Source organism: Crocuta crocuta, unplaced genomic scaffold, assembly GCF_008692635.1.
Source record: "Crocuta crocuta isolate KB4526 unplaced genomic scaffold, BGI_CrCroc_1.0 scaffold47, whole genome shotgun sequence".
Classification (NCBI taxonomy): Eukaryota; Metazoa; Chordata; class Mammalia; order Carnivora; family Hyaenidae; genus Crocuta; species Crocuta crocuta.
In genome coordinates this window covers 574037-586078 of record NW_027531995.1, presented here as the reverse complement: position 1 = coordinate 586078, position 12042 = coordinate 574037, and the positions used below count along the sequence as shown (strand labels likewise).

General features: G+C 41.3%; 1 protein-coding gene across 1 annotated transcript in view; it reads right to left on the bottom strand.

The window, feature by feature from the left end:
• Positions 1-12042, bottom strand: part of DOCK4 (dedicator of cytokinesis 4) — a 429867-nt gene that overhangs the window by 141536 nt on the left and 276289 nt on the right. The window contains 1 exon segment of the mRNA XM_077775067.1: positions 11052-11158. Coding sequence (XP_077631193.1) covers positions 11052-11158 — 107 coding nt within the window.

Here is a 12042-nt window from a genome sequence, read left to right as displayed (position 1 = left end):
GCCCCCCCCCCCATATAATTCTTTCTTTAGTCAAGGGTTGTCACTTAATGTTTAAATCAGCAGGAACATTGTTGGATAAAGAATTGGACATTTGGGGCAATGGCTCTTGATATCATGAGTTCGAGGAGGTGGTGAGTTCAAGCCCCGTTCTGTACGTAAAGCTTTCTTGGAAAACAAAAAAGGAATTGAACATTAATATGATGGTCATGTAGCAACACACAGACTACTTCCCAGTGGCAAGAGGTCAAATACAACCACACACATGGGGGAATCAGGTTGTCATTATACCACTGTAGGACAGTACAAAGAAACATTATCATCATCTACAGTGTATTCTTACTACAGATGTTGAACATGGCTCTACCACAACTACAGATTCCACTTCATAGTAAATACAAGAACAGGACAACACATTGAACAATACTATATGGCACTAACCAAAAGGCAGCAACTTCTGCAGAATGTCTGGCTTTGTCTCTGCAAGTCTGCTGTCATTAAAAAAAAAAAAAAAAAAAAGGATTGTTCTAGAGTAACTCTTAATCCAAGTGCAACACATGGTTGCAGATTTGGACCAAAGTACTGAAAAGATTTTTTTTTTTTCAATTTAGACATAGACTTAAGCCCTAGATCAGATAAAAAATTAGTGACTGGAAAATCATTAACTAAAAAAGTACATTACAAAATATAAATATTATGAAACAACTAAGACGTCCTTCAGTAGAGGAATGGATAAACTGTGGTACACCCAGACAATGGAATGTTATTCAGTGCTAAAAAGAAATGAGCTATCGAGCCATGGAAAGACATGGAAGAACCTTAAATGCACATTACCAAGTGAAAGAAGTCACTCTGAGAAGGTTACAGGCTGTATGATTCCAACTATATGACATTCTGGAAAAGGCACAACTATGGAGACAGTCCAAAGGTCAGTGGTTGCCAGAGGCTGCTGGGGCAGGGCTGAGTAGGCAGAGCACAGAGGAGTTTTAGGGCAGTATGATATTATTATTGTTTTATTTAATAATTTTTATTTTTATTTTTTACTTGACAGAGAGATAGAGTCTTAAGCAGACTCCATGTTCACCATGGAGTCCAATGTGAGGCTTGATCCCACGACCCTGGGATCATGACCTGAGCCCAAATCAAGAGTAGGACACACAACTGACTGAGCCACCCAGGTGCTCCTGGGCAGTATGATATTATAATGGCCATATGGCATTATTCCTTTGTCTGAATCTACAGAATGTACTCTACCAAGAGTGAGTCTTAAGGTAAACTACAGATTTGGGGTGATTATAATGTCAGTGTAGGTTCATCCTTGGTAAAAAAAAATGTACTGTTCTGGTGAGTGAGGTTGATAACAGAAGAGGCTACTCATGTGTTCGGGTTGGGGGGCAGGTAAATAAGAAATCTATCTCCTCGTCTCCATTTTATTGTAAATGTAAAATTAATCTATAATATCCTTTGGGTAAAAAAGTCATGCAGAAAAATACCTAGAAGGATATATACCAGATGATTAATAGTTAACATCATCCAGGTAATTAATGAGAGTCTAATGTTTGTGTTTTATTTTAAATCATCTCTATATTTCTTTGTAATGATAAAAGTGATTTTAGATTACAAATCTGAAAAAAAATATTTTAACAGACACAGAACTGGTATAACTTAGGTTATTCTGAGTATAAACTTTAAAACTCACATGGGTTTTATTCCTTTAAATTTCTTTAAACATCTTCAAGGCTAGTGTCCTGGCCACAGGCAGGAATTTAAGCACAAAATCCCTTTGGTATTCTAGAATACTGTGTGTGGTTCATAAAATAGTTTTAAATTTTTAAATAATAAATCTTTAAGAAAGACCTAACATGTTCAGAGGAACAGAACCAGAATATTACAAGATGTTCTTACCAGCACACCTGCCCAGTAACAGGAGTTCCTATAAACACAATAAAGAGCCTCTATAATACTCTTCTAACGTTGTAACTCCAAATGCTTTCTTTTATTACTGTGACATATTTCATGGAGACAGCAGAGTACAAGAAACACACATATACGGTTTAGAGAATCATAACAAAGTGAACAATTCAAATGTCTTCTTCAGAAAAAGTGCTCAGGCAAAGTAATATTCTGGAAGCCTGGAATACCCTCCCCCCTCCAGCCTCCCTCCCCTCTCCCCAATCTTGTTCTTGGTGTCAGGGCTTGGAACACAGCAAGTCATAGCATGAGTCACAGCACGCCCCACTGCCCCTATTTCCTGCCTGGATCTGGTCTGCGGGGTCAGGAACATGCTCTGGTCTGCCATCCTTAGCCTGACTTGTGCTCTCCATCTGTCTCCCCACCACTTCCTACTGTGACCAAAGTCTCGTGCAAACTCAGCAGACGTACTGTCCAGCTATTTCTAGGCCTTTCCCCTCAGGAGCTAGAGCCGGCCCTATTCTGCTATGCTCCATCTGTTCACAGAAATTCTGCCCCTGTAGATAAAGCTCTTATGCCCCCACCCACTAAATAACTGCCTAGCTCGTGAATACTTCTGGCACCATCTTAGAATTCCTGCTTCATGTGCTCATCTAGCCCAACCAGTAGTCATGGACTGACCACTTCTGTGACTGCTGATACAGTGACAGTGTCATGCGCTTAGGGAGCACTGTGAATACAAGACTTGGCTGCCTTCTCCTAGGCTGATCATTGTGGCCAGATTAGTACCGCCAGCCCTGCTTCACTTCACTTCTCCCCCAGCCTGGGGGGGTCAAGATCTCAGCAGGTGTGTGTTTGAGGTGTGACACCTTGACAGTTCTTAAGGCGAAACTCCATTACTCTCAAATACAAATACAAGAATGAACATAAACAGCAGGACACAAAAGTTATTTCAAGACCTTCTGCCAAGAATGCCAGGTGTCGGTAGGAGGGGTTGGGAGGCAGGTAGGGGAAGGGAAGGTGGAGAGAATTCTACCCATCAATTCAGCCAGTGGAGAATCACTCTTTGGTCTCTATGAACCTTTTGATGATAACATTTGCCAGGGGTTTGACAATGATTTTTTTGTCCAATAGGAGCTAAAGGAGATAATGCTAGGTATGGGGTTAGAGCTGGAGGTTTTAATCTATTCCAGAAGAACTTAAGTGGCTTTGAGAAATTGTACGGAAAGATCTTAAGTGGCATATCTTTTGTTGTTCAATGAGGTTCTCAGCATGCATCCTTAACACATCATACAAACGGTGGAGATTTTAAAAGCCATCTAAGAAATTATCATTTACAAGGGTTTACTACATGTCAGGGACTGCAAAGCACTTTACAAGCATTTTCTTATTCTCATAACAACCTCATGTAACAGGACACCGTAACCTGAGGAACTATGTGATTTGCTCAAAGTCACATTATCAGTATGCATCAGAATTGGGAATTGAACCACAATTTCTGTTCATAACTACTATAGAACACTGCCTCCTTCCAATGGTGTTTCAACCAAGTTTTGAATTTTGCTATAATGAAGTACACATTATTGACTTATAGGTAACATATCAAATGATAGTAAGGCTAAGGAAGACCAAAATTTCACTTTTCAAAAAAAAAAAAAAAAGATGTATTTGTGGGAGATACTCTGGGAGGTAGCCGAGAGTCGTCTGTGCAACTGAAATGGCTTCATGTCATATAAGTCCAACAGCGAGATGACTCGGCTCTTTTCTGAAACCATGCATGGAACATGTAAGATCAATTGACCTGCATGTGGTGGGGAGCAAGGCCAGGTAGGAGCAGATAAGGCATGACACAAGAGCTTGGGAACACAACATGCGAGTGAGAGATCATCTTTCCATTTATTTAATGAAAGAGAGTCTACTGAAGAGAAACTGGGTTGAGAAGCAGTGAAGAATAGAGATGGGGTTCCCGAAGGTGGGCCTATCAGGCAGGGACAGGTGTCTGCCTTTAGACCTGAAGCCATAAAGGTTTTCCAGCCTTTTATAAGGAAATGCACAGTTCATTAGCAAAAGCTAGGCAGTGGTGAAGAATCCGCAGTAAATTCCTCAAGCATTCTACAGCCAGTGAGGAGAAGGCTCTGTACCTGGTGGTCAATTGCAAACCAGGATATGGCATGGAGAAAACAAATGGGTATGAACAATCCCTCTCTCCCACCCACGTCCCCTAAGAGTCAATCAAGTCTCAGAAATAAAGCTAGAAAAGCATGGTGTGGCACTGGCTGTGTGTTAATTGGAAATACTAGTAGAAGAGCCATGGGTGGGTGCTGGAATGCCCGTGGGCCTGAGGCTGACCACTGTAAAACCACAGCTTCCCACTAAGCTGTACCGCATGTAGTCAAGAAGTGGCTTTGTCCCCACATTACAATGCAGTTATGCCCCTAAACTAGATGAGTGGTGAAATACCAATCACTCGCATTCTGGGGGACACTTGTGCAATAGCTGTTTTGGTTTTGGAACAGGGACAACTTTTTTCCATCAAATCCTGTGCAGGCATGGCACAAGGCAACGAGGACATGAAAATAATAAGACGCTGACCTCCCTGTTCCCTTGTGACAGACACAGCCAAGGTATTACCTGGGATATGGATACATGATGATAGACAGATGAGGGAACAATTAACTGAGCCACTCTTTCTGGGAGAAACAAGGCAACATGACCACGGCCTCTTGAGGCTGCCACTGGATTACAGGAACAAAAAAAATGTCATTGTCACAGTAAGGGACAATTCTCTGTGTTTGCTTCGAAGGGCTGGGATCTGTGCGAGTCATCTCAAAATGTCATGAAGTTAATTTATTATAAATTGGAGTAGAAGAAGTAAGAACCAGCTCACAGACTATTCCCCTGGCCAGGGTTGAAGCCAGTTGATACAGCAATGAATGGTGCATTATGCCGCAGGCTACCTGTTTGATCCACCACCTTAGTGGTGTGAAAGAGAGCTGCACTGGTCAGTCCCAAGCAATGTTCCAGAAACGAGTATCTGCAATATCATAAGCTATGTGATGGAGAGATGAACATCTACAGTTTATGCAGAAATAAACAGATACTGAAATTCAGAGTGCATTAATCAACTTAGGGGGTCTGTAATTTGCAGGAAGAATTAAATTTTAAAAATACAGTAAGTTAGACAATCCATTTGGAACTATATTTTACCAGTTAATCAAAACCAGATTTAAATAGTTGGTGGCAGCAATATACCCTCTTTTAGGGAATCTTTCAGCATGATTAGCCATTCTGAAGGATATGATTAAAATTGATTAAATTCCTATTTGCTAGTCTTTTAAATTGGTATTAAGAATGTACCAAGGAAATAAACACAGTCCCTGTCCTTGAGGGCATTATGCCTCTGGCCTCATCACCACTAAGAGAATGTTAAGATAAGGGCCGCTGGGCTTCCAGTCCTGCTGGGGAAGGGAATCAGGCATCATGGGACAGGTGCTGTGTGACTTCAGTCATACAGAATCAGAGGCTCATTCTGTATGAGTGACGTATATGTAGAAGAAATTGTAAATATAATAAAGACAGTAGAGAAAAAAGCACATAAATGAAACTAGAGGGTCATGGCAATTAAATGCATTGTGGGATCCTGGATCGGCCTTTAGAACAGAAAAGTGGTATTAGTGGAAAAACTCATGAAAGCAAGTAAGGTTTGTGTTAACAGTACTGTACAAGGTTAATTTAGTTTCAATAAATATGCTAAGGTTATGTAAGATGTTAACATAAGGAGAAGTTAGGTGAAGGGTTCATGGGAATTTTCTGTACTATTTTTTTGCGATTCTTCTCTAGGTCTAACATAGCTCATAAACAACCTTTTTAAAAAAATATCCTGACAACTATATGCACTTTAGTAAGGCTGGAGCATGGGGTTTTTCAATACAAAAAAAGCCTCAGGAGGTGCCTGGTGGCTTGGTTGTTAAGCATCTGACTCCTGGTTAGGGCTCAGGACACAGTCTCACAGTTTCATGAGTTCAAGTCCCACATGGGGCTCTGCACTGGCAGCATGGAGCCTACTTGGGAATCTCTCTCTCTCTCTCTCTCTCTCTCTCTGCCCCTCCCCCACTTTCACTGTCTCTCTCTCAGAATAAATAAATAAACTTAAAAAAAAAAAAGCCTCAGAACTGCCCTAAACCTCTCAATTAGGAAAACCCAAGGTGATTCTGATACCTCTGGTTTCACTTCCCTAGATTAAGTACAGCCAAGAAAGTAGAACTGACCAGTCCTACAACCGTCTATTTAGATATGGAGGATGCATGTGAAAAGCCAAGAAAAAAACTACAGGTTTCTGTCCAGAGCAGGCATGACTGGGGGGTGGGAGTAAATTTCAATTTGGGACCCACTGAGTTTGAGGGGCCCCTGGCGAAGCCACCTGTAGATGGTTAGTAGGCTGGTAAAAGCTGTGGACTGAAAACCCACTGTGGTCCCTATCAGCAGATATGTGGCGAGCTAACCCATGGCAGAGCCCAGGATGGTTTCAGATTGTAGGAGTCACACATGGTGGACAAGGGTGAAAGCTGTGCTAAACCCTACAGGCAAAGTGTGGATAAAGAGGAAAAGGTCCTTAAAGGAGAAGGATGGAGCTCAGGAGAACATTTTCAAGCAGACCAAGGAATGTGGGATTTTGAGGAAGTGTGATCAATAGTGTTATATGCTACAAGGAAGTCAATTAAGGAAAGATTCTGAAAGCGGCCAGTGGCTTTAGCCACTGTGGGAAGAATGAAGATGTGCTGGTATAATCTGTTAGAATGAAGAGCTTTCGGGATGTCACATTAGTAACCTTCAGTGTTAAGACCAAGTCCACCTATTAAGTGACCTTGGCCTTCTTTGTCTTTTTTCTGTTCAGCATGGCACGCTTTTATGCTCAACTTATCAGCTTACTTTTAAACTTTATAGGTGCTACATTTTAAATTTCTCTCACAGTGACTAATAAAATAAGGGATATGTGACCCAGTATGGGCACTAGTGACTTCGAGGGAGATAACTTCATTTGAGCTATGGGGACAGAAGCAGCCTGAGCAACGAATGGAATGCAAGGAAGTGGAGACAGTGAAGGAAGACTGGCCTTTCATGTAGACAGAGCGTGGTGGGAAGGGAAGGAGGACGGTGTGGCTATTTAAAAAGTCTTGTTTTTGTTTTTAAGAAACAGGCTTGAGCAGGTTTGTGAATCGGAGAGAACACTGGCAGAAGAGAGGAAACAGATACAGTAGCAGGAGGAAGAGGGGACATGGCGAGAAGCAGGGTCCCTCCAGGGAGTCAGGAGGGAGGAAGATCTTGAAGGAAGCAGGTGGAAGAATGAAACTTGCAGAGAAGGGGTCTTGTCCCATCATCTGAGACAGGAAGCAGGAGGGAAGGGAAGGATGCAGATAAGCTTGCAGGTGGCAAAGGAGAGCACAGGAAGTTAAGCAAGTTCCTGTCTGATGGCTTCTGTCTTCTCTGCTAAGTAGAGGGGAAGTGGTGTGATAGGCGGAATGGTTCAATCTTGTAAATAGCTCTCGTGGGGGCTGATCTGGAAGAACTCGTGGTGAACTGGGAACAGCCACCCTTTCTAAGCTGTGATGCAACTGTCAGAGTTTCTCATGTCTCTCTCAGTCTTCACGATGATAGTTTCATCATCAAAGTTTTAAACTTTATGTAGTCAAACTTATAAGTTTTTTTCTGTACTTGATTTCTAATCTCTGAGCCATTCTTAGGAAGGCCCTCCTTATCTGAATATTATAAAAATGTTCAGTCATGTTTGTAAGGCTTTTAGTTTAGTTTTTTTTTGTTTTGTTTTGTTTTGCCTTTAATCTGGAACTTGTTTTGTTATAAGAAGCAAGGTAGCTCTTTCTTCTCCTCTGGCACCCATCGGTGTCATCTCATCACTACTTATTAAATGGGTTATTTTTTTATTCAGTGATTTGAAATCTACTCCTCCTCCTATCTTTTCTACTTTTTTCTAAAATAGTAAATTCAAGGCTGCAGTTATCAGCATGCTGTGTGTCCTCCTGCATGGGAGAAGGATAAGCATTATGCTCATAACATGGTTTTATAATCATCAGCTCCAAGTGGCCTTAGACTGAAAGTGAACCTGCTGGCTCAGTACTAGGAAAAAGAAAACCATGGCATCAACTAGAGTAAAAACAAAAGTTATTAGAATTGGCAAGTATCCTACGCCTCTTCAAATAAGCAACAGTGAATAACCCTAAACATAAGGCAACACAGCTACTTACGGCTCTTCTGTGGAACTAATGCTTCCTGATGGGTCTACTCGAAATAGGTCTGCCCAAAATTAGACCATCTATAGACTCATCCCAAGCCTCCCTTGTGGTTGAGGAAGATCACTGGGAACACCTACCTTTTAAATTGCTCAAGCTCAAATAAATAAATTTTCCTATACTTTATGGATCAGAATTCTAAACACTCTCATGAAAATTTATAAAAGGGCTTGAGCAGATTCAAAGCTCTACTTCTGAGAAAAGTTTTGCCCTTGCCAGCAGGCCCACGGCAGGCCTCTGGTATCAGAATAAAGTGGTTCTCTGTCTGGAAGTCAGTACCAGTTGAGCTTCTCACACTTCTGCGGAGAAGCAAGCTCCACTCCCCGTCAGCCTGGCCTTTTAGGTGTAATGATGTCTCTAAACATCAACTATGAATCTTGGTATTATTCGTACTCATTTAGGGGAGTCAACCTAGACTTGACCAGACACTTAGCACCTGCCCCCAAACACTGTCTGACCCACAGGTGAGAAAGCCCATACTTGATATACCATATAAAAGTGATTCATTCTTCTATATGTTATTAGGAAGCTGGGAGCTCAGGTTTAACGATCTTAGCCCTGCCTTTTCTGAGTCAAGATTTAATGTTACACAGATGCAATATCACAAACACTCATACCAAGTACCATTGTGCCTTTTGGAAAACTGTAGCTAAAGACATTGCGTGTCATACATCTTACATAAAGCATCTCTCAACTAATGGTGAGATAAACAGATCATCTTAGTTCCAGTACTTTGAACTCCTCTGTTTGCTTTACTGATTTCTCTACTTTAAAGTATTTTGTCTTTGGGGCCACCTCAGTGGCTCAGTCAGTTAAGCACCAGACTTCAGCTCATGTCATTATCTCATGGTTTATGAGTTCAAGCCCTGTGTGGGGCTCTGTGCTGACAGCTCAGAGCCTGGAGCCTGCTTCAGATTCTGTGTCTCCCTCTCTCTCTGCCCTTTGCCCACTCACACTCTGTCTCTCTCCTTCTCTCAAAAGTAAATAAACATTAAAAATTTTTAAATATTTTGTCTTTGTATTTTATTTTTTTAATTTTTAAGTTTATTTATCTATTTTGAGAGAGAGTGCAAGCAGGGGAAGGGCAGAGAAAGAGGGAGAGAGAGAGAATCCCAAGGCGACTCCCACACTCTCTGCATGGAGCTCTAGGTGGGGCTCAAATGCACAAACCAGGAGGTCATGACCTGAGCCAATCCAGAGCCAGACACTTAACAGACTGAGGCATCCCAGGGCCCTGTCTTTGTACTTTAACACTGTAAGTTTCTTTAAGTCTCTTTTCAAAGTAGAGGGAATATAAGTGGCAGAAACACAGGGACTTTAACTGTTTTATTAACTGCTATATTTCTAGTACCTAGAATAGTGCCAGACGTGTAGTTTGTGATCAGTAACTGTGTTGAACAAATAACTAGAAAATGAATGATTAAATATGCATACACATACATGCACATACCAGTACAAGTTGCCAGTTTGTGCATCAACACTCATTTTATTAGCAATAATCCAAAAGTGAAGAAAGTTTGTATCTGCTTCATTCATTCAATAAATCTTTCCTGCGCATCTACCATGTGCCAAAACCCCTCTGACCCAAGTTGCCACTCTTTAAGGACTCATAAATCTCTTGGAGCAAGCTGAGGAAGCATCAGACAACTATGGGACAATATTATGAGTATAATGGTAAGACATGTGTGCAGAAACCCCGAGAACTCAGAGGAGGGCAGTTGGCCAGCCAGGAACACAGGGAGTAGGGGCAGAGAGTGAGGACCATTCTTCTCATAAAGGTTGTGGTCAAGGTGAGCCTCCAAGGATTAGGAGTTAACCACAGGGAGAGGCAGAGGAAGGGATGGCGCCAGGAGTGCCAGAGGCAGAGGCAGAGCAGAGAGAACCAACAGCCAGTGGGGAAGGAACTTGGAAGAGCTGGATGTGACCATGGCATCAAATCCAGGAGTGGTGAGAAGTGAAGCAACAGGGAGTTGCGAAGGCTTGCACATTCTGAGAAGCCTATGATTTATTTTCTCTGCAATCAGCAGTTTTTCAGGGGGGTTAAATTGGGAAGTGACCTGGTTAGGCCGGCACCTTAGATGGTCACCCGGATGGGATGAAACCTGGACCAGACAGAGACAAGACCCAGGCGGGCAGAACCACTTAGCCCAGGTATGAACTGATAAGTCCATACCTGGAAAGTCATGTGATTACAGAAATAGAGAAAGGCAAAGGAGAAATATTTTGGAGAAAACTGTATCTTTTAATTCTTTGTTTTATAGTTACTATTCTATACTTCTTTATTATTAGTATTTTTGGATAACTTCTCAGGAGCTGATGTTTTGTGAATCTTCATTTTATTGTCTGCTACTTTGTTCCCAACATTTTTATGACAATTCTTGATGCACAAGAATAGAAAGTAACAACCGCTAAAGTTGTTACAACTGCTAATTCTCTACTTGCTTAGTGAGAGCAGAGGACAAGAAACATGTAATGGTGACCCTGCTAAATTTATTCCTGATGGGATCCAGATTCGAAAGCATGTCTGTATCAGAAATTTTTAAAAACTTAATTTGTAAGGTTATTTAGTTATTTAGTTCTCTCACAGGAACAGAAAGGACTTTAATGTCAACATATAAACTTACCCAAATATGTACACCTAAATTAAGAAAAAAAAATCATCTTTAAAAGAAGTTTGAGGATCACAGACTACAGAGACAATACCTCAAAAAATATATACTCCTTGCCAGCAATCTTCCAAAGAGTATTCTTTTTAGTCACTTTTTTCTCTTTTCCAGAGTGGTAATAAGATAATGCATTAATAATTCAGCCCCATCGTCAACACCTGATTGACGTTACCTTATGCACGATGAGCTCATGAGTGCCATCTGGAAGAGTCCTACCATCTTCCTGCATCAGGGGTACGAAGGAGAAACCAAACAATTTCTTCTCTCCTTTCTCCTTTGCTGTGGGGAAAAAAAACCAATTATTTGCTTATTTAAGGGCCTGTTTACACACCTGTGTTCGGATTCACAGGCTGCCAACAAGCGTGATCATCAAGAAACACAATCCACATTCAGCAGCTCCCTCTACACAACAGTAAACAGCTTTTCTTATGAGACCTCCATCTACAGCCGCCAGCATCCAACCCATATTCCTGCCCCATAATCTCCAAACTGTGCTGCTTGACTAATTTTTTTCTTGGGACCCACTCTCTAAAATTATGTTTTAAAAAAATTTCTGGGTTGCCTGTTTTTTCTCTCCACATCCTACCCTCTATCCCCAGGTGTAAATCAGCAGCACCGAGGGCAGGATTCTTCTATTTTATTCTACTCTAAGCTTGGTATCTCAGAGTGCCAAGAACATAGTAGATTCTCAGTACGTGTATGTTAAATACGTGAATTTAACAAGTGAATGAATGAATGTGAAATTCAGTGTTTTGCTTACTACTTGTGCAAGAGTAGTTTCTAAGCTGTGTATTGGTCTATAACAGAACCTTCCCTACCTCCACCTGTGGAGGACAGACAGCCCTGTGGAAGCCACCTCCTTGATATCTTAGACGTGCTGGAAGACAATATAATTGCAATCAACAGTTTAAGTAGACCTTATTGCAAGATGGAAGCTGGAAATGGGGCAATGAGGTTTGCAGATGCCTAATGAAGAATTATATTGGGTGCAAAGGTCAAAGGTCATTGGCAATTATTTATAGAGAAGGAAACTGAGATCACATGATGTTGGGTAACCTGCTCTAGATCTTGAGTACCATTCCATTTCTTTACAACAAACTTCCTTCTCTCCAAAAATGGAGAAAGCATTAAAAGATACTGGTTAGTTCAACTGGACTATCTCC